Source organism: Vulpes vulpes, chromosome 5 (genome assembly GCF_048418805.1).
Source record: "Vulpes vulpes isolate BD-2025 chromosome 5, VulVul3, whole genome shotgun sequence".
Taxonomy (NCBI): Eukaryota; Metazoa; Chordata; class Mammalia; order Carnivora; family Canidae; genus Vulpes; species Vulpes vulpes.
The window spans coordinates 129383755-129407701 of NC_132784.1; the positions used below are offsets into that span (position 1 = coordinate 129383755).

The 23947-nt window shown below is 40.1% G+C and overlaps 1 protein-coding gene across 4 annotated transcripts in view; it reads right to left on the reverse strand.

Moving 5' to 3' along the window:
• AMPH (amphiphysin) overlaps window positions 1–23947 on the reverse strand; it is a 220300-nt gene that overhangs the window by 23361 nt on the left and 172992 nt on the right. Inside the window, exons 12-17 of one of the 4 annotated variants that reach the window (XM_072760037.1) lie at window positions 19620–19736; window positions 16272–16295; window positions 14637–14660; window positions 11880–11912; window positions 6044–6100; window positions 1473–1598 (exon numbers count right to left, since the gene is read on the reverse strand). In XM_072760037.1, coding sequence (XP_072616138.1) covers window positions 1473–1598; window positions 6044–6100; window positions 11880–11912; window positions 14637–14660; window positions 16272–16295; window positions 19620–19736 — 381 coding nt within the window. The remainder of the gene's footprint in view (window positions 1–1472; window positions 1599–6043; window positions 6101–11879; window positions 11913–14636; window positions 14661–16271; window positions 16296–19619; window positions 19737–23947) is intronic. The other 3 variants (XM_072760034.1, XM_072760035.1, XM_072760036.1) reach the window with 3 other exon arrangements.

A 23947-nucleotide genomic window follows, 5' to 3' on the forward strand; every position in this document is an offset into this window, starting at 1 on the left:
GACACCAAATGAAAAGTCCCCTTCTGGACTGAGTTAAGGAGATCACCAGGGTATCTGGGAGAAAAGGTGAACACTGGAGCCTGAAGCCTCAGCACTCTCCAATCAAGAGTCCAAGCAAGCAGCCTTCCAAGAGGGACTCAACCTAGCAGAACACATTTCTTGTTTTCCCTATAGGACTTGGTCCAACTCTGTATCTTTAAATGGAAAGCATGAGCATTTTTGCTTGAGTCATTCTTAATCTATATTTCCCATCACTATCTTGCCCTATTATTTATTTTTCTACTCTATTAATAAACTATAGATTTGACAGATGACCTACCCCCTTCCTGATAAAATAACACAACAAATAATAGCAAGAAATGTAACTTTAATTTCTCTAGTTACCTAATCTAGTCAATGTTATTTTGGGGGCAAGGGAGACTGGTTGTCATCTTTGTACAGATTCCATAAAGACTGTAGGAAATGGTAACCAGACTGAGAGTCTTCGGAGACATTTTAACTGTATTTCATAAACAAACTGAATTCCATTCTCCATGAGTATTTTTTTTTAAGTAGGCCCCACACCCAGCATGAAGCCCAAAGTGGGGCTTGAACTCATGACCCTGAGATCAAGACTTGTGCTGAGATCAGACGCCCAAACCACTGAGCAACCCCAGTGCCCCTCTCCATGAGTATTTGGATTAAAGTTTCCTTAGTATTATCCTACACTTCCAGGAAGGTTAAACTACCCAATTCAACATGGCACACACAGAGTTCATGCCAGTTTGTGATGTGGTGTGGTATATGGGTGCATGGAGCAGGGGTAAGAGCAGGTTTCTAAGCAGACAAAGGGCCTTCACCCTTGCATAAAATATATCCTCAAGGTTCCTCTTATTAAAAGAGCCAACACCAGACATGACCTTGAGGAAACGGTTGTACACACAGGAATCTTTATAGATTCAAGGATTTTTAATATAGGATTTCAATCCTTCATCAGGACTTAACCAACCTACAAAGCTAGCATTATAAGAAATCAATATGTAGACACAACCAACAAAGTTATTATCCTCTGTTTATCCCCTGTAGATTTGTCCCTTACTTTCCCCAGAAGGCCCATCTCTAGCCATCCCAGGTGGAGCATAGCATTAACAAGGCTGGTTATTTGTGAGGTCTGCAATCTTAACTACCATGAATGGGAGAGTCTCAGAAAAGAATGAGGGCATCCTTATTTGAGAACCAAGCCTGTGGCTACATGACATTTCTCTCTAGTTCATAAGATCGGGCCTCTAGATCACTTCCTTTCAAAACCATGAAAGACAATGAAGTTTCACTGTCAAAGACACATAGGCTATTTGAACCTGGGGAGTCATGGCAGATGAGGAGGTGATTTGGCCCAAGTGAAGCATGGATGGGAAGGGAGAAATGAGATCACGAGATGAGCAGGACTGTGGCAGGGGAGGCAGGCGGAGGGTGGGAGGGGGGGCGGTGCTCACCACTGCCCCCTCCACTGGCTCCTCAGCCTGGGTGTCCAGTCCAGAGTCCAGCCCAACAGCAGGTGCAGCAGCGACAGGGGGCTCCTCTGCTTTCGGCTCTGTGGGCGGAGCCTGCTCAGATTCAGCCTTTGATTGTTTGTTTTGAGCGTTAGAGGAAAAAGATTCAACATGTGAATGGATAACATCACAGAATACCGGACAATTAAGACTTTCTTCGTCATCCAATAGGCAACTAACTTCATTAAATCTGTGTAGGAAGAAAGCCCCACATTTGGCCTCAGAAGCCCTTAAACTGAAAAGTCTAGGAATGAACTCTTGTTAAACTGGTCTTTAGCACCACTGAGCATCATAATTTTCCCTGAAGTTAGACAAAGACTTACCATTTTGACTACTTGTTGTACTTACTTGTAACTTTATGACATCTGTAAGAGATCCTCTAATGGTACCCTCTACTATTTAACAGAGAGAGAGAGAGAGGAAATCCTAGGAGCGCCCCACCTTTGCTGGTTGAATGGAGGGAGGAAGAGCTCAGAGGTGCATGGTTCTGGGACCTCCCAGTTCTGCTTACATACACTGTACCCAAAATGCAGAGGCCACCCCAATATTCATATCAAAATGCATCAGTCTGCATGGATAGGTCCTTATGAAGTCATTGTGCCACTGCCCTGGCTGGGAGGAGCAGGCCCAGCTACCTGGCCAGTAGCCACCCCAATCACAGATACTTTCCTGCTTCATATAGTTTCTTGTTCCGCTTCTCCCCCCAGCCCCAACAGATCCTTAGCAATCAATTTCCTTTCATATAATAAGCTAGTTCTGTAAAGAACCACAGGGTGGTATTCTCTGGTACCAATTAGACTATTCTAATTGTGTGGACAAGAGTCGGGTCTTTGCATCCCACTGTGACCTTTACTCATAGACATCCTCCAATTATATGCTGAATTGAGCCTCTGGACTCTTAGCTCCAGACTTTGTTAGTTTTAAAATGATCAATATTAAGCAACAACAGGCCACAGGCCATCAAAAATACCACAGCCACTGCCTGTCACCACAGCTACTGAAAATGTTCCCTCTTTTTCAATTTGGACTAATGTAAGCATATGTATTTAGCAGTATCACTTCACTAGATGGGTGGCCGTTAGAAGGCACATTAAGGTTCTTTTTCATCAGGACACTGAAACTGTAAGAAAGCTGAAAAGTACTTTCCTGGAGTATAAGAAGTCTCCAATAGATCCTGTGATTGGAGAAATTGGTTAACTTTTGTCAGACTTTCACCAGAAGCAGTGAAAAATCTCCCCTAGCTCTCTCACACACATCTGCCCACAGAGGTGGGTGCACATGACAAGTTCCATATAGAAGGGATGGGAACGCTTTGCTGAGATTATAGGAAATGAGTAACGAATGGCTTAGTGTTGGATAAACACACAAAATTATTCTCTTGTGCCCCCCATCAAACCGTCCATTGTGACTCCTGCCTTGATCACACACCGCCCTTCCCTTTAAAGGGCATAATAAAAAAGAAAGGACACGCTGGTAGATAAGTGTGCAGAGATTTGATATTTTTATGGGCTTTTATAACCTTTATGGGGTGATCTGACACAATTTTTAAGAAAGGATGAGATAAAATTCGCTCTAATATACTTTCAGGAGTTTTTTATGGGAAAAGATTTCACTTTTATTGTTCAAAAAGAATTATCTTTGCAACAGAACACGGTTTCAGAGCAGCGAAGAGATACCGTGTAAGCGCTCAGGATATAACCTTAACAATTTGGAAATCAAGGTGATTTGCTATGAGAGGATGGTTTCAAATGACCGACACAACAAGGAAAGCAAGGGTAATTTGACAAAGCACCAAGAAATCCATATGCAGAGAGCTGTCCCCCTGTGAGCTGAGTGTATAAGAAGAAAGCATGAAGCCAGATAAGGAGCCAAGAGAAGTTTCAACATAGGAGTCAAATACATATATCGTGGTACATTAAATAAATACAAAGATAACTTAAAATGAAAAAAAAAATCTGCGTCAGAGCTTGGGCTTCTTGGAAGTCCAGAAAAAATTTTGAAGTTTTATATAAGACCAGAATAAGTAAGTGGTTTTGGATATGAGCTGAATTGTATTTGCTTGCTAAAATCAGACAAAACAACAGAAGCATAGTATGAAGAGAACATAGGATTGGTTATGTCCCTACAAGTCACAACATTTCCCCTGTCTTATAATATCACACTAGATACTACAATACAGCTCTGCAATTTAACAACTTAAATTCTAGGGAGGCAAGCATAACTCACTCAATGATGAGTAAGGGTGAAACATGATAGCATGATTATACATAAAAATCAACTATTCCAACTTAAAAACAGAAGTCACCCTTCTATTCCTTCTAAGATAATGTAAAATTGTAACTTTTTTGTCAAGACAGAAGAAAAGCCAAGGTAAATCGTGAACCACATCTTGTGGGATAATCTAAAGTAGTCCTGTCAGAACTATGCCCTACTTCTACCACTTTTTTTCTACAAGATGCCTCCTGTAACATACCTTGCAAATGGATTGATACCATGCCATACCCATTTAGGAGCGCTGGTGATCATTTCTTATTGTTTTCTTGGGCCAGGAGGTCATCATTACACATTCAAAGGAAAAGTATATTCTAAATTTTTTGGTGGGAGCAGGATATCACAATGGTTTTAACTCTGATACACAGAAATGGAATTCTTCCTTTAGAACAAAATGAGATGTGCAGCCTTCCTGCACATTTTCCAGTATCGTCTGTCATAAGATGGAAAGCAGGTCGTTACATACAAAGGATATGGGTTGGGAGTGGGGTTAATAGTCTGGTCACATTCCAGTATAGCACTTGCCTTCAAGTCCTGCTTCTCCAAACTTGGGAGAGCTGATTTAGTGAGAACTGCAAAGGGCCATAGAGGTAACTGAGACCTGAGTAAGGTTTGCAGAGTTTAAACTTGTACACAAGGGATGTGCTATGGGGCCATAAGATGCAGACTGGAGAGATGTACAGCTGACCTGCTAACTTCAACCTTCACCTTGCTCAGACCAGTCAATGAACGAAACGTTGGGAAACTGTCCTGCTCCTGGGAAGAGCCTACAGAATCACCACTCAGTGGGAGATGTGCATTTACTATGATTTCCTAGTTCCCCACATGGCTTAGCCAATGTTAGCAGTATCTGCAAGACTGGGCATGACAAGGTTAAGTTCCTCAAAGGAAAGAAGGTGTAAAATGTCTACTTCAGAGCACACATACCCAAAGAAGAGAAGAGCAGGCAACAGAAGCTCCTACGACAAGATGTGAGCAGTAGGAAGATGTTTTAAGAAACTTAAAAACCACTGGATTCTATGCCTGGACCTTTGCCTCCATGTAATAGGTCTGAGTTTAATTATGATCCACCGCCTTTCCTTTTATAGCAATATTCCTCCATTTTTCTCTTGACCCATTCACAACTGATAATTAAAAATGTCATGCTCCAGTGTTGGCATAACCCTGACTCCATCACCCAGTCTGAAAATTACCAATGAACATGACACATAAGTCTCTCTGGCTCCCTTATCAACACCAACATAATTTGTATTTTAAATATTTAAATCTTTATTCGCAGGCCACACAGACTCCCCCTCTCATCTGGTTACCCAAAATGCAAAAGTCTGAAAATCGGTGGACGAGGTATTACCAATGGGCTAGCCTTTGAGAAATATTAAAGTAACCTTTAAAGAGAAACTTCCCAGAACAGAACTCCTTACTTAGAAGTGAAATCATCTAAATAGAAACATGTATTCTACTTAAATCCAATTCTTAGCTTCCAATGTGAAAGCCAGGAGCTGGGATAATTATATCCTGTTCCCACGGGAAAGCCAGTGAGCTACAAATAACCCTCGTGAATGCCCCAAACTGTATAGCACACCGCCACCAAGCTCACAAGGGACATTATTTAAGGCCTCTTCTTTCAACATCCCTAGTAAGGTGCTAGGGAAAAGCTTTCCCATGAAAGCTGCAACAACAATCTTGTCTGAATCTCCTCTAACACCTAGAGTAATTCTGTTTGCTCCTACTCACTCCCTAGCCAAGCTTTGCCCTCATGTCCTTTGGCAGCAACAGAGGAATCACATCTCTGGTATGCAAGATTTCTTTCTAAGACTCACACGGGGGAGGGAGGAGATGAGAAAAGAGATAGTTTCAGGCTCAAGGAGAAGCAAGGATCTATCCTGAAGCATAAATTCTTGAGGCAGTTTTACTTCTAAACCTGTGGAGTAAATTAAACTCAAGTGGAAACATCCATGTCATTGATGGATTTACAAGGCTCCACCGAAGCCTGGAAGTAGGAGGCTTTTGTTTTGTTTTGTCTTGTCTTTGCTGGGATCACTGTGCCTTTATAAATAGAAGCAACTAAAATCAAAGTCACAGTGAGATTTTTCAGCAGCTTTCCTTCCTATTTTCTAAAAAAGAAAGGGCTGCAGAAACTACATTCTGGATATTCAAGCTCTAGATAACCTAGAATGATCAACCCTAGAACGTTCAAGAGTAACTAACAACATTCCCAAAAACACACACTGAAGCCAGCTTACCAAGTTACAGATCATGCTCTGGTCTGTCTGCATTGTGAATAATGAAGTGTCCTGGGGCTGAAATTGGGGAGGAAACAAAAGAAAACTTATCAAAGTTCCAGCTAATTTGCTGAAAGAAAAAAAGAAAGAAAGAAAGAAAGAAAGAAAGAAAGACAAAGATATCATTTAAATTAGCTTCCATCAGTTGTATCAATAAATACATCATAAAGTTTTTTAAAGTCTCCTTTTATTTTAAATCAGAAAAGTAGATAATACAAAAGTAATTTTAACAGTAGATGTCTTAAACATAAATGCGAGCTATGAAACCACGCATTAGTACAGTTAAGAGTCATTAAAACAAAGAGCTCACGCTCTTTTTTTTTTTTTTTTTTTTTTAAACCTCATGCTCATTTTTGTTCTATAGCTTTTCTTCTGGACATCTACACTGAATTAGAATTCAGTGGCTCTCAGCTACAAATTCACATTTTTTGAATGTTGAAAATTCAGTCTTACTCTATCACCTACCTGTGACTTCTATGGGTTAATAATAAGCCATATCTTAAAAATTATATACCATGTATTCATTGACTTAAATAAAACCAAGCTGGAATAAATCTAAGGGAACAGTGATCTCTAAGACAATATTCATCTTTCATTATGCTGGTAGCCAGGCTTATACCTACCAGACAGAAGACCAGAAGAGCCATTCCTGGTTAATCTGACCAGTTGAAGAGAGAGAAAAAAAAAAAAAAGTACCTACAGAATTTGATATCAGAGCTCCCCAAAAGAAAAGATGAGACAGTGACAGTTGATTAAAGATGCTGTATTGAGGAATTACTTGAATCCAAACTAAACAATAAAGGGAATTTCATAAAGCAAATCAAAAACAGGCATCAATCTATAAGCATAAAAAGAATACAAAAGGTAAGAGCAACACAATTTTGAAATTGAAGAACAGATGAATGAAGACGATACTTGGCAGATCCCAAAAAAATCTGTATCCTAAGGTGATGTGAGAAATGCCAACAGCAAATCAAGTTTATTACTCAGAACTCCCAAAGGATCAAAAATTAGAAACACAAGGACCAAGAAAAATGGAAGCTGGGTGGTACTAAAGATGGAGAACTGGCTGTGAGTCTGTTAAAAAGTAACTAGACCTCAAGCATGCATCCAAAAACCAAGCAATATCCTTTGACCCCACCACTAGCCTTGACGTTGTTTCTGTGGAAGTTGAAACAAAGGGCCTCTGGACAGGGGAACACTGGCATATTAGAAAAGTAGCAGCCTTAAGTGAGTACTTAAATACTGAGAGCCCACACCCCCTCCCTCCAGCTCCCAACTTCTTCCCCAACCACTTCCTGTTATACCCATAGACAGGAGGCCAGAAAAGCTAGAGATTTCACCAGCCCAAGAAATATGCCTCCAGAATTTCATCAGGGGCTCCTCAACAGGAAAACTGAACCAGAAAATTCCAGAACAGTATGTTTAGTCAATGAGCTCTACCTACCTGTACAAGTCTCCTGTCAGCTTTTTATTATCCCCCTCTCAAATATGAGTAGACAGACAAGACCACCAGATGTTTAGGGAAAGTCTCAAGTATTAAAGGGAAAAACTGAATAGTTAAAAAAAAGGAAGTGGAAGAAACAGACTAAGTGTAAGATGACCTTCAAAAATGGACACGATCATTAGTATTTCCAGAGATATAACATGATGTAAGAAGAGGATGCTATTAAAAAACTAATATTCAGTAAGGAAAAAGAGCTCTTGGAAATTTTTTTTAATCTGAATTTTTTTAAATAATCTGAATTTTATTTTATTTTTTTATTTTTTATGATAGTCACACACAGAGAGAGAGAGAGAGGCAGAGACATAGGCACAGGGAGAAACAGGCTCCATGCACCGGGAGCCCAACGTGGGATTCGATCCTGGGTCTCCAGGATCGTGCCCTGGGCCAAAGGCAGGCGCTAAACCACTGCGCCACCCAGGGATCCCGAGCTCTTGGAAATTAAAAAAAAAAAATAGTAGTGACAAATCTATTGAAAGAGCTGGAAAGTAAAGAAAGATAACGAAAAAAGGAAAAACAATGATTAGAAGACTAAACTAGGAAGCCAATATAGGAAATGGAGAATGTGGCAGAATGACAGAACAAAGAAAATAGAAGAGAAACTATCAGTAAGATTAAAAAAAAAAAAATCCCCAACTAAAGGACACAGATTTTTAGAATAAAAGAGCCTTAATACAATGTATGGAAGTGGACTCAGACCACAGTATATCACTGTAAAATTTCAGAAACACAGGTTAAAAAAGAGATTTTACAAACTTCCAGAATAAAGAGAGAGTAGTATAGCAGGCAGCAGGGAGAGAGAGAGAGAGAGAGAGAGAGAGAGAGAAGAACTTTCTCAAAAATACCAAGAATCAAAACAATATAGTGATTCATCACTTCCATACATCACCTGGTGTTCATCACAAGTGTGCTCCTTAATCCTCATCACCTATTTCCCCCATCCCCTACACCATATCCCCTCTGATAACCATCAATTTGTTCTCCATAGTTAAGAATCTGTCTCTTGATTTGTCTTTCTCTCTTTTCATTCTTTTGCTCATTTATTTCTTAAATTCCACATATGAGTGAAATCATAAGGTATTTGTCTTTCTGTGACTTATTTCATTTAGCATTACACTTTTCCTAAGTTTTTATTTTAATTCCAATCTAGTAAACATAGACTAATAACTATCATTCCCCAGTAATTTTTAATACTTCAGTCTCTATACAAATACAAATTGCCTGAAAATTGAAATTAAAATTTTGATATAAGATACAAGATTTCTAGTAGTAGATCAAAGTGATGTTGAAGAACCACTATAGTATTACACAAAGCCATTGACAATTAATAGTTATGTCCAATTAAAGACCAGTTAATAAATGATAAGAGAGTCAACAAAGGATAATTACATAACAAGTACTTGGAATTCAAATACTATTTATTTTATTTCTTTTTTAAAGATTTATTTATTTGTTGGGATCCCTGGGTGGCGCAGCGGTTTGGCGCCTGCCTTTGGCCCAGGGCGCGATCCTGGAGACCCGGGATCGAATCCCACATCGGGCTCCCGGTGCATGGAGCCTGCTTCTCCTTCCGCCTGTGTCTCTGCCTCTCTCTCTCTCTCTCTCTCTGTGACTATCATAAATAAATAAAAAATTAAAAAAAAAAAGATTTATTTATTTGAAAGAGAGAGAGAGAGAAGGGGAGCATGGTGGGTTGGGGGAAGGGGGTGGCAGAGGGAGAAGGAGAGAGAAACTCTAAGCAGACTCTGCACTGAGCACGGAGCCAGACTTGGGGCTTGATCTCATGACCCAAAGATCACGATGTGAGCCAAAACCAAGAGTCAGAGGGTTAACCTGTCACCCAGGCACCCTGAGAATACTATTTAAATAATTATGTTCAAGATTAAGAAAAGCCGTTGGAAAAACTGATGAAACCCTCAATATCAACTCAAAATCTATTTTTGGGGAAAAAAAAAGACTATGATCCTGCTATAAAAGCCAAACATGATGCAAAGTTATTACCTGTAGATTATTTCTGTTGGAAAATTGTTTATTCTAAAAATTGGCATGGAGTTTTCATGATATTAATTTTATTAAATCTAAGATAAGATTAATTTTTAAAAAGAATCAAAAGCAGTTTCTCAGTGGTAACATTAGGAGGTAGAAATGGATGGATTAATGGCTTTAAAATTCTAGGGGAAAATTATATTCTAATATAATATCCAATCTAGAAGACCATTATGTAAATAGGTAAAGACATTTCAGGTGTACACGGTCACAAATATATACCAAAGAAATTTCAGGTGTACACGGCCACAAATATATACCTTTCATGCATACTTTTCTTAGGAAGCTACTGGAGGATGTGCTTTAATATGCAGATGAAGGTGTATTCTAACATGTGGCATTAAACCACAAATGAGGAAGATTTGTGCCCAGAAAAGAATGGACTGACATAAGGGAGAAGTGAAGGCAATGCCTAGGACAGACCTACCAGGAGAGCCTGCAGGAACAGCTGTGGCAGCAGGCCTTGCCAGAGCGAACCCAGTTCAGGTGGAGCAGTCCAGAAGGAGGAACAAGCAAATTCTTCAATAAGATGAAAGTGACCGAATGCTTAATGTTTTCCAACAAAACGAGGGGAGATTTATGTAACGGAATATGGGATTGAATTAGCAGTGAATCCCCAAAACACTAAACAAATGAACTAACCAACAAACAAATAAGACCCTGCAAACATTTTCTTAAAGGAGAACAGAAAGTTGGCATAAAACTAAATGTAAACTTCATGGTGGGGGTGCTGATAGTATTGATATCATTATACAATAATATAGACTGGCTGGATGGCTATAGCGTCACTACAGCAGACAGAAGAAGGGCAGGAAGGAGAGGGAGGGTGAGTGAGCGAGAGGGGGGCATCTGAAGGCACTTTAGGTCTGCACCTTCCAGAGAGAAGAGTCCATAGATAATGCTTTAAAGACCAAGAGGTAGCATTATAAGCAAGTCATGCACACACATGTGGCTGAAAAAAAGAAAATCTGGTGAAAGGAGTAAAAGTATTTACCTCCAAGAAACGGGAAATGAAGGGAGTCTGTGATGGTCTGAACTTCTATAAAATGCTCTCATACAATTTTGTTACTCTTTACATGATGCCTTTATAACTGATAGACATCCACATTTAAAAAATGAGAAATGAGTAACAATTCTTACGATGTGACCTTCAAAAGAGATTCATGCAGACTGAAGAGACACATTAATTATCATCTCCCCCCCCGTGTGTCTACCTGTCTCTGGATGTGGGTGTGGGCGGACTTTATCACTTTATAGGTAACACGGGGGAAAGTAGTCAAATTCTTAAGTACAGAAATTTTCAATGTTAAAATTAAAAACTGTTCATCTCTAATGTTCTGAGGCCAAGCAATCCTCACAGACAAGCCTCTGTTTGAAGTCTCCCTTCCAGGTTTTCAGAACTTACTCCATGAGCTTAAGAGCTGTGTGGCCTGCCCTTTACATGGGTTACAACTATCCATCTGTTGGGTCATACAGAGTGAGGGGACAGTCCATCTTGTGGATCCTCTTCTAGAGACACCCAAGGGAAATTCTGCTTTATTGATCAGAGCCAATCTATTATTTCTGATCCTCAAATAGCTCCTTCCTAAAGAACGACTGAAAAAAGGTAAGGATGAGTATGAATCTGCACAAAAGAGGTACCTAAAAACCATTTTTATTTTCTAAAGACTCATCTCATTGGTTCAAAATAATCCTATATCCTCTTTTCTAACCTCTGAATCTAGTCGATCTCTCAGATCAGGACAACTTCTCATTTCTATTAGAAGAATCAGCATAATTCCATGGCAGGGCTAACAAAATTAATAGCTAGTACAGCCAAGAAGCACTTAGTGGGTGCCGGGCGACTGTGCTAACTTTGCTCCGCATATGTATCTCACTGAATTTGTTTTTTAAGATTTTGTTATTTATTCATGAGAGGCACAGAGAGAGAGGCAGAGACATAGGCAGAGGGAGAAGCAGGCTCCCTCCAGAGAGCCTGATGTGGGACTCAATCCCAGGACTCTGGGATCAAGACCTGAGCTGAAGGTAGATGTTCAACCACTGAGCCCCCCAGGCGTCCCTCATTAACTCCACAACCCTACAATGTTGCCACTATTACTGCTTCCGTTATTGAACTTGAAAGTCGTAGGGTCAAGTTTTGCACTGACGTGCTTCACCATTATACTATACCAGTGATACCAAAGTCCATATTTTAACAATTTGCATCATTCTCAGCAGATGGATTGTGCCAGCAAATTGATCTCTTACCTGGGTGAATCCATTAAATGTACCACCAGAAGCCTAAACAGAAAGGGAAATGAAAGTATGTTATGTTTTACCATTTTTGTGGGATCAGTAAATATCCATCAGACAAGTTGGAAAGTGAAGACCACCACACATTTTAAAATAATACAAAAGGTTGCTGTGCATGAAAGTGTTTAGGAAATGCAAAAGGCCATACTGTATTATCTTAAATAGGCTGACAAAAAAAGATTATTTTTGCAATTATTGCTGGCATGTGGCTCAGTGCTAACCAAAGCCCACTTTCTTGATAATGAGAAGATGATTCCAGAGAAAAGCCATGAGGCGTTAAATACCTCCTTTTATAGGCTGCTGATACAATCTGAAGTATTTTCACTATTTCTTTAATACATGATTTGGATAAACAGCTATTAGGAGTATACGGTTTCAGGGGGCCTGGGTAAAAGCATTTCATGTGCTCTTAATGCTGTAGAATCACTTTGAGATAAGTAAATTAGTCTGTTCTACATATTTTTAGTGCTTGAATAGTAAATATAAAGTAGAATAAACACAACTAGTGGGATGGTAAAATAGACTCATTAGTTCCAACACAAACATCCTGCTTTCTGTATTTTCTTTTTCTTTGTCAACCTATTTGTATTTGGTTTGCACAGATTTCAAGGAGATGAGGCAGGCCTCAGAGAAGATAGTGATGGATGGATAATGAAGTAGGTGGAAACATGAGGAAAAACAGAACCTACAGAAGTCTTTGGCTAGTCTATACTACGTAATGGGGTAAGTACCTCTTCTTTATCAGGCTCTATTTCTTGGTACAACAATCCATATCTCTGGTTAGCAATTTCATCTTCAGATAAATCTGAGTTGCTGATGTCATTGTCTTGGGGACTAGCAGAACTCTCGGTGCTAGCATTGTGGGAGGCTCCCAGAACCAATGGTCTAGCTACCTCTCGGCTTTGTTCCCAGCAATTAGCATATACATCTGCTGCTAAGCTCACCGCCAGCCCTCTCTCACCTTCAACTGTATCTAAACGTTCCCAGCAATTATCTAAGCTTCCTGTATCTCTGATAGGCCAGTGGTTAATGGGATCAAGCAAATTGGCAAATCTACTTGCTTGGCCATCTGGTATACCAGAGAATTCTAACATATCCATACTATTCACTGCTGAATCCAAGCTTGGCTGCCAGATTTGACCTGGATCTGTTGCCCAAGAGTCTGTTTTTACAACTGTTGGTAAGTTAATGGTATGGTTACAGTTCCCAGTCACCATACTCCCAGGCCGCTCTATTAATGAGTCTTTTGCTTTATATAAATACCAGTCTCTTCTGTTTGCATTAGTTCCCAGAGAATAAGTAGGATCTGTCCTAGAATGAGCTGTTGCTTCATGTTTTCTTGATAAAACAATAGCCTGACTTTCATTCCTGTCAACCCCAGGAGTATGTAACACAGCCTCAGGCTGAATCTCTTCAGCATCTGCACTGCCTTGTCCTGAGTGATCATGGTTAGGAGGATCTATTAAATTTTTCCTTATGTCTTTTCTAGTTAAATCCCATCCCTCAGGGCTGGCAATTTCAATATTAGATACAGAATCAGTCTGGAGACATCGATTCAAAATATCTATGTGATGGGTGGGTTTAGCTCCAGAGCCCTCTGTAATTTCAAAATTATTTATTTCTACTTGATTCCCCTCATCTAGTCCTTGGTTTCTGTCACTAAATTTGGCAGCTAGATCTACTCTTTCTAGGTCTTCTTCTAATACATCAGCTTTATCAAAATATATTTCATTGGTCCTTTCACTTTCCTTACAACTAGCTCTTGGATCTTTCCTCATTTCCTCTTTATTGATGGCTAAGGTCTCCTGGTCTTGCTTTCCTTTTGTCTTAAGAAGATCTACTAGCCTGTCTCCTGGACTTCGACATTCTTTCTCTCCAAATGCCTCTGTACTTTCTAGTGCCTTGGTATCAATAGCTCTAGTGTCTACCTTTTCACATGTCTCCACACCTGCCCACATAGAATCTTCTATCTTCTGTTTCTCTTCTGCTTCTTCTGACTGTTTAACTTCTTCTTGACTTTCTTTGATCAGGCCACCAGTTTCTGTGGCTGCCATCTCTGAGGCAGGTAAGTCATGAGGCTGGTCCATCTCCATACCAGCGGCTATGGCAAATTCAGCCTCAGGCATAGGCTCTGGGGACAGATGTTCATTTCCACATGGAGGGGCTGGCCCCATGACATCCTCACCCTGTTCAGCTACAGTGTGCCAGTCAGCAGAAGGAGGAATTCCAGTAGATAATCCCATGTCTTGCTCTGCTTCAGAGAGACATGAAGAGTCTTCCTGAGACCCACCTTGGGTAATTTCCTGGCTGACACTCTCTGTACTAGCATCAGGGCCCCAAATAAATGCACCTAGGTCAATTTGAGATCTTTGAATTTCTTCGGCCAACCCACTCTCTGGAGTTTCCTCCATGATCAGGTTACACAGGGAAAGACTTTTTGAAGAGTCAGTCTTTAGAGTATGCAGAAGAGCAAAGGAAAAAAAAACATAAGATGAAATAGATCATGGTAAGATTTGATGAGAAACACAAAGCTATTCAGTATGGTAGCACCAGTTAAACAAACTAGAGAGCTTATAAATTAAATGGCTTAAGGTTAAATCTGCGACTAGCAATGCTATGAGAAAAGAAAGCTCATCCTACATACTATCCATGTATATAATGTATAACAAATATTTTTTTTTTAAATCCAGAATATTCTGGATATTTACCTACCGGTTGTACCAAATCAGTGCTTGTCTGTTTGAGGGAAAAAAAGGATAATTAATAATAATAATAATAATAATAATAATAATAATAATAATACAAAAGAAGCAAATTCCCTAGCACATTAAAATCCCATGCTGTCCACAGTCAACATTCTCCTGAAAGCTGTGACTTTTACTGGTTCAAGATTAATTTTTACAGCTTGTTTTGTGATAGAAATGAGTTTTGTTCCTATACTAAGACTACACAATTGAAACATGAAGAAAGCCTCTCTCATTTTCTAGTCATCAAGGATGTTTCAGGGCTATTATAAGACTTCTGTGTTAGCAGACTCTGAAATGCAAAGTTTCAAATAAATAAGCAAACCTGAGAACATCGGAATAAGTTCAAGCCCTAGCAGCCACAAAAGTACACAATATCAGATGCTCTGACACAGAATCAGAACAGATGTTCCCTAAACTCACCCTACACATGAGGAGAATCATGGGATGATTCTCCTCATGTTCTCCCCCCAAACCTAGAAGCCTTGTCTGTACACAAACAGACAACATGGGGAGACTGAGCGGATCAAGGAACGCCAGCAATTATATCCAGAGAGCTACCGTTTTGCAATTTTGTCATTGCAACCACTCTTAGCAGGCTTGTCCTCTGAAATATTCCATGCTCCTTCCGGATGATACCTTCGCCCCCCCCCCCATACCCTTCCTAGCTAGGACAGAAAAAATGTATTATGATTCCAATAAAGATATGAAATACTGGAATAATAAAACATTAGCATGGACAATGCTTGATCTTCAAGAAAATTAACACAGAGTCGGCTAGAATTCAAATGTCCTGAATGTTAGTCCATATATCCCCTTTTGTGATTATACAAGCAAAGCCAGGTCACTATAAAAGATGTTTTCAGTCAAAGCTCTGTTTGTGTCTTTTTCCCACCTCTAATTTCTGGAAATGCTCATCCTTGCAACATCAGATTAGCAGAATACATACCATTAGTAGCAACAGCTACCTTTTATTGATATGTACTGGATGTGGGGCTAAGCACTCTACAAATATGACTTGAATCCTCACACAACACTCTGTGGTAGGTATCATTACCCTTACTTTACAGATGATGAAAATGGAGGCTGAAAGAAATTCATAAATTGCTCAAAGTCATATTGTTCTAAGAGGTAGAGTCTGGACTCTAATCCAGGGCTGCCTGGCTCTAAAGTTCAAATTCTTATTGATGAAGCTTCATTGGAAATAAAGTGAGAAAGTGGTTCCCTGTGCAGAGTAGCCTATCCCTTATATTTTCTCATCCATGTTTTCTTCTATTCTATTTAAAAGCAACAAAAAATGTGCCTGCCCTTCACTACAACATTCCAGGAGCCACCAGTAATCACAGGAAGAAGCATAAAAGGGCCTAACACCGAATTCTTGCTTGTCCAGGCATCTGGCACCCTGACGCTCTTTTCCTCACCATTGTTTCCAGGTGCTGGTAATGCTTGGGACCATCAGGGAGCTGAAGATAGTTCTAGGGGGCTACGTTATCATTGAAAATGCCTGGGTCTTCTTTGCTCCACAGGTGAATTAAAAAATAACAAGGTCTCCAAATTTCTAGGGATCTAGGTACATCAAAATATAAGCTCTTCGTATTCTTACCGTCCATAGGTCCCAGGGCAACGTCTGAAAGCAAACAGACAAACAAAAGTATGGTTAGTATACAAATCCCAAGCATGTAAAAAGTACTAAGGTGACAAAAGTTCTTAAAATGAAACATTTTTGAAACATTCTGTACAGCACTGTCCAAAAGAACTTTATTTGGTGATAATGTTCCTTATCTGTGCCATCCAATATGGCAGCCACTAGTCACATGCATTTATTGAGCACTTGAAATATGCTAGTGTAACAGAACCAAATTTTAAGTTTTACATAATTTTATTTAATTTGAATTTGAATAGCCAAATGTGGCTTGTGGCAACCACACTGGACAGCAAAGGACTAGTCTGCTTTTCACTATACAAGTAGAAAGCCGTATCTGAAACATGATGAATGGTTTTACTGTAACACACACACACACACACACACACACAGATACACACACACAGTTAAAATGAAGTACAAGGTGTCCAGATACTAGAGTTTCTCACATCTTAGAAGACATGCAGCTCTGAATCATTGCTGATGTACCTCCTCTCTTCCTCCCACCAAGAGGATGCATTATGACCAGTTTGATGGTAAATAAACCCCAGAAAAAGAGTTCTTCAATATGCTGAATTAGATGATAACAGAGCTCAATTAATAGATAATCATGCAAAATAGTAGGGTGCCCCCTCACGCATATGGATGAATTAATTATACTTACTACTGCCATTTTAATTATAAAGCTCACTGATCCCGGGGAATGGATCCAGATGGTTCAAGTGATTTCTGCTGTGCATTTGGGAAAGTGAGGGAGACTCCTCTTTCTCATTTCCTTTGTGGCTGTGAATTGCTGGTAAAGCCACATCCTTACTGCCTTTGTCTTTGTGACTAGAATAGATCTGTGTTTATGCACTTGTTTTGAATCTGGGCCCGCTCTGACTGTACCACCCCAGCCACCCTGCATCTCTATGCAGCCCGGCTGGTCTCTGGGTGAGCACCCAGCTGTCAAATGGCTAAGAAAGGAGAGTAGAAGAGCTAAACGGAAAGCCACAGTTATTTGTATGTGGATTCCTTCTGCAACCAATATGTACTTTCTGATTATTCAGATGGTTTGGGTTTTCTTGCATCCCAGCCGCTTAAGAATGACAGCCCCTAAAAGCTACTCCATATCCCTGCATAATGCAGACAGCACTGGTATTTTCTCCAAAAGAAGGCAGCAATGTGAGACGTCATGTTTATCAGTCCTCAGAATCATGAAAGGATGTGTTAACTCATGTGGACACTGTGGAGATCACAGGTGGGGTGTTCTGCTAGCAGCAAAAACATCCATTTAAAACACGAGGTCAGGCGATGGGCAAGGGAGATCATTCTGAGTGAAGGGGAATGAAGGCCTGCAGAATCTAATGGCTCTGTTCTTTTTTGCTATCTCAGCCTCAGACTGTCCTTGGTCAAAAGGAGATGTGATTAGAGCCAGCTCACAGGATGACTCTGCCATGAGGTGACTCAATTTAGAGCCACCGGGACGCCAGGGTAGTTTAGTACCTGGCCTGAGGGAGAACACAGGGCACACGTGGCTTTTCCTAACTGCAGTGATGCATTTTCATCAGAAGAAAGACTTTTGAAGGTTTAACCAAAGTCATTTTTTTTTTAGATTCTGCATCTTCGTTTTAAATCTACACAAATTTCCACGATCTGGGGATTTATTTGATCATGAATTGATACGCGAGAAGTTTCTCTCTCAAGTCAAACTTGCAGATAGAAAGGCTGTGGAATTGCATCCACGACCAGAATGGCACACGGTGCAGAAATCTCCCTTCTGCCATAGAGCAGCGAACGCTGGAGAGTGAGGCAGACAAGTCCTATGAATCCTGCACAACGAGAAAACTCTAACAGGGAAGTCTTCCAAATGAGATGTGAATTTGTTTTCTGCTTTCCTTGGTCACCAGGGCCGAACCCTCAAACTTGCTGACAATTACTATATTAGCATTTCCATATCCAATATGTTTTAAACAACATTCCGATGACTGTTAAGAAACCTTCATTAAAATAGGTTTCTGTGGCCAAATAAATTTGGAAAACTCTAAGTTAAACAAGTCTAAACAGTTTTTTCTTTTATCTGCAGAACTTCTTGGAGCCTTTACTATTCTAATCCATATCATGACTCTCCTTTTAAAAGGGAGCTAAAAGAACTTTCTGAAACATTTATCTAAGAGACCCATTTTTTTTGCAAAGTACGTTTAAGGCTAGTATCTGGTCTGCTTATTAATTCCCTGCTTTATTTACCTGCTTGATTTTTATTGTTCCCATCTTACAACAGGTAGGCCTTTAGAACCTCAATCACATTCTGGAATTCGGCATGGATTAGGAGAAGCTTTATTTATTGAGGTTTATATTAAGGTGATAGTGGCTTACTGTAAGGTATTAAGAAGACTTCAAGACCAGAAAATTGAGCTAGGTCTCAATCCTCAACTTCAGTTTTACAATACACCTTCATTAATTCATTTGAAGTTTTTCTCTAGCATCTTTGGATGTGGTCAAATTCAAATGTGAGCCCCCAAGCACATCAAGAATATGGATATAAACAATTTCTGTTCAGCCAATTTTGAGTTAACCTCCTTTCATGAGCATAGAGAATTGTAAGGAAAGCCCACCACAGAGCAATCATCCAGAAGTCATCACAGAGCCCACCTGCAGATTCCCTCTGCTGGAGAACTGGAGAACTGCTAGGGATCACTAGTGAAGTGGGGAAAGTGGGGCAGGGCGGGGAGAGCAATGAGCAAGGACAAGCTGGGTAAGCAAGGCCTACTCTGGCCATTGTCAAGATCATACAAGGAAAGCTTCTGCAATGTGGAGGGGAACAACATCATTGAGTTGAAAACTATCAGGACTGGAAAAGCTTTCTCTTGGGGCATAATTTCAAGTTATCTCTAACAAGCTTTAATCTGCAAAACCCTGAGGAAGGAAAGTACAGAAAATAAGTAAGAAGACCAAGCCCAGGGCCAAAAGAAAGAGCTTCATTTGAAGAAGCTATAACATATATCATCCAAAGCTGAACACTCCGAGTGCAGAATAATACTAATAATGACAATTACTCTGAGATGGAGGTTTCCTGGGCAAACTGGATTGTGTGACTATCCCAGCTCTATGGCTAGAGAGAGCTAATGGTAGGGGGACATTTGGAATGATAGATATAGATAGGGTCCTCTCTCTATACGTCCTTCCCATTAGGGAACAGTTGTCAATCCCAAAGAAAAATGAATAGTCACTTGAAATGGACAGGAGTCCCTGACAGGCAGCTGCTGCCCTACAGAGCTGATTAAAGTTTATAAAATGTCATCCCCAGACATCCAAACCACTACTGGATACCTGCGACATGGGTGAGTGGGTCACTCCCACAGAACCTACAGGTGCCACCTCAGGTTTGAAAGGGTCAAAGTCCAGATCCAACAATGTCTCCTCTTTCTTCACCTCAGGGACTTCATTCTGTTGAAATAAAATAAAATAAAAATATGGGATTTTATGATACAATCCATGTATGACTCTCGACACCACCGAATGTCCCCAAGGCAGTTCTGATAGTTTACCATTTAGGTGGCTCACCAGTAAGCACCCAGAGTCACCAGCTAAATGTGATGAAGAGGGAAATAAGCAACTCTGGAAATAACCAACTATAATTTAAGACACCCAGGAATATGACCCAGGCTATAGTTCCTCTCCTCTGTCTAGCTCCGAATCTGGCCAACGAAGAGAAAGTCTGAGAGGTATATCCTGATTCCGGATGCCACCAAGATCCAAGGACTCTCCTCTGCTAATTCAGAAATCTCAGATCAAAAATTACAGATAGCTGGGTGAATAAAATGGGCCAAGGCTTAGACCCAGGACTGTAGCCCCCTGCTGTGATGTCCCCTGCAAAGCCAGCATGTAAAAAAGGAAGGGACACTGTCTACTGTGACTATATCCACCTGCCTCATCCCCTCAGAGGGGCCCTATCCCTTGATTTAGTTATCATATGAATCATTCTTCATCCATAATGTGTTGGTCTCAACTGTGTGTATGAAGGAGGGAGGGTAAAAGAGAAAGAGGCAAGGAGAGGACCATGTTCCCCAACATTCACTGGAAAATAACATTCCTAGGTTAGAAAGACCTTAAGACAAAGAAGACATAGGATAAGAATCCTACTATGATAGTAGCAAAACATTTATAGTACTGAACATTAATACGTGTTCATTTATTGTAGTATCATGATGCAAAAAAAAGTAACATGGGCTTGAAGTTAGCCTAACCCTGGCTCGAGTTACACAGTAAGGATCAGAGCTGAAATAAAGTCTCCATAAACTATCACAGTGAAGAGAACTGGGTCAGTTTTCACAGAATCAAGTTACATGTGTTTGATGTTTGATATAAGCTTCAAGTTTGACCCTCTGTTGCCTAGAAATCGAAAGATCAATCATGGATAAAGCATATGTAAGAAGAGGGATGTTCAGAGAAAGATTTAATTTGTTTATATTTTTGAGAGAGAGAAAGAGAGAGCGCATGCACATGCACATGCACAAGTTGGGGGCCAGAGGGAGAGAGAGAATCTCAAGCAGACTGATGCTGACTGAGGAGCCCAACATGGGGCTCAATCTCACTACCCTGAGATCATAATCTGAGCCAAAATCAAAAGTTGTACGCTTGACCAACTGAGCCACCAAGGTGCCCTCTTTAAGAGAAATATCTTAAAGAACAAGAGTTCTTTTAATTAGTATTGATCATAGACATAAAATTTAAAACTGTATGTAAGTTTTAGGGCCTAATAGATAATACATTTTTTTTTTTAGTATATCCACACTCATTGTAGTAGGAAATCTACTTAAATATCATGCTATTGGTTTTGAGCTATCTATTCTGCAGCATGATTATTCTTAGACACTTTAAAAAATTTTACAAGGTTAGTGTTCTTCTGAGATCCCTCTTTCTTCAATAATTACAATCACAAAACTATCAACAGATCCTTCTGGCCTCTATTCAAAATCTACGTGAGTTCTGTTTTTCACCATTTATACTGATACAAGTTTTATTTTTAAAACTTTCTGAACACCTATATCACTTAGAATAGGCTAGACACTGTTCTGAGAACTTTATACATGTAAAATATTAACTCAGATAAAGGCATTTTGCCGCAGTGTAATGATGACACAACACTGCTATTACCTTCAAATAATGACCTTACTAGATTCCTCAAACCTCACTTCACCAGACTTCACCGGCCCTGTCTAATCCTCACAGAATTCAAGCAGGAGGTAGCATCATTTCTCCATCTGGGGATGAGAAGAATGGGCTCATTGAGCTTAGCTGTTCTCCTGGGGCCCTCAGCTGCAAGGCAGGCAAGCCAGGACTGCAACAGCTGGATGCCTTTGACACCAGTGCTATTCTAGGCTGCTGCTAAGGCCAGGTCCCTTGTCTCTCAAACAGGTACCCCGATAATTTGCCTGGAGGGTACAGTATGTGGAGAGGAACAGGAGAGATTGCAGATGCAAAGAAAACTTTGGGGGTGACTGGTATATTCATTATCTTGATTCTGGTGATGGATTCATGGGTGTACACGTATTTCAAAACTTATTAAAATGCAAAATGCATACTTTAGGGGCACCTGGGTGACTCAGTTGGCTAAGTATCTGACTCTTGATTTAGGCTCAGTTAATGATTTCATGGTCATGAGATAGAGACCCTGCGTCATGAAGCCTGCTTAAGATTCTCTCTCTCTCTCTCTCCCTCTTCCTCTACCCTTCCTCACTGCTTGCACTCTCTCCTTCTATTTAAAAAAAAAAAAAGTATACTTTAAATATGTGCCATTAATTGTATGTCAATCACACATCAATGAAATTAACAGAAGAAAACACCCTAACGATAGGGGGTTGGTTAAACCTACTATGGCCCAGCCTCATGATACAGTGCTTTGTTGCTATTTAAAATGATGAGATATATAATAAATTAGCATGAAAATCTTTGTTATATTTGTAGTAAAATAAATCAGAAGTTATAAAACTGATATAAAATGATCAAGTTTCTGAAAATATACCTTTCAGTCGCTATTTAAAGAGAAAAAAATTGTGGCATGACAAAAAGTACATTAGTAAGACTGGTTTTTGCTGGGAAATATGACTACGCTTTTAAACTTTTACTTTTTGCTTCTCTGTAATTTACTAGTTTTTTGTATCAATCATGCATCCTTAATGGAATTATTCTTTTTTTAAGATTTTATTTATTTATTCACAAGAAACACAGAGAGAGACAGAGACACAGGCAGAGGGAGAAGCAGGCTCCACGCAGGGAGTCCGACGTGGGACTCGATCCCGGGTCTCCAGGATCACACCCTGGGCTGAAGGCGGCACTAAACCGCTGAGCCACCCAGGCTGCCCTATGGCATTATTCTTATAAGCTTAGCAGATAACAGAGATTTCAATGTATAGCCAGAGACATAAGACATTTAGAGTCTCCAAACCATCCCCCAGGGCTGCATGCAGGCAGGGAGGCCGACACACAGACACACACCCATGCGCACGCTCACAATGATTTTTTAATGGCAACACACTCTTTCATTGAACCTGGTGACAGCAAAACCATAGGTACAATTTCTTCCCAAGAGTTTTTTAACTTTTTCTTCTTTTAGTCAACGTATTTGAGCACATTTACTATATTCTAAATATTTTTTTAATTTTTTATTTATTTATTTATGATAGTCACAGAGAGAGAGAGAGAGGCAGAGACACAGGCAGAGGGAGAAGCAGGCTCCATGCACCGGGAGCTTGACATGGGATTCGATCCCGGGTCTCCAGGATCGCGCCCTGGGCCAAAGGCAGGCACTAAACCGCTGCGCCACCCAGGGATCCCCTATATTCTAAATATTATGCAGGATACTTATTAACTTCCCAAGAAGTCAGGGAGGTCAGATAAGGAAGCTTAAGAAAGAAAGTTCCTTGCTCCTAAAAGCAAGGCCAACTGGGAGATAGTTTCCACATAATAGATATGTCTTTCATTGAAGGGTCACAAAATAGCTTACATATTCTAACAGTGAGTAAAGTTTTATCATTTCATTACTAATGAATGCAGCGGTTTAAGGAAATTTAACTTTATGACAGGAAGCCTGTGATAAGACCACTACAGATGGGTACCTCACAATTAATGTGAGTAATGGCTATAAAGTGAGTAATGGTAAAAACTACAGTACACTGGGATGCCTGGGTGGCTCAGCTGTTTGGTACTTGCCTTCGGCCCAGGGCAGGATCCTGGAGACCCGGGATTGAGTCCCACGTCGGGCTCCCTGCATGAGCCTGCTTCTCCCTCTGCCTGTGTCTCTGTCTCTGTCTCTGTCTCTCTCTCTCTCCCTGTGTCTCTCGTGAATAAATAAATAAAATCTTAAAACATATATAGCTATAGTACACTGTCAGGGCCCAAGAGTTTTATATTTGCAATTTTAGAATGAGAAATCATTCAATGACTGCATAGGACATTGTCAAGTATTCTCCAACTTTTATTATATGAGATTTTCAAAGAATAGTACAGTGAAGATCCATTTACCCATGACCTAGACTTGTCAAAGTTACCCTGTTGTCACACTTGCTACACGTGCCTACCTACATTTATATGATCCTGCAAACGCTCTCATGAGTTGACACACAACAAACTAAACGTTCTAAGGAACTGTTTTCCCA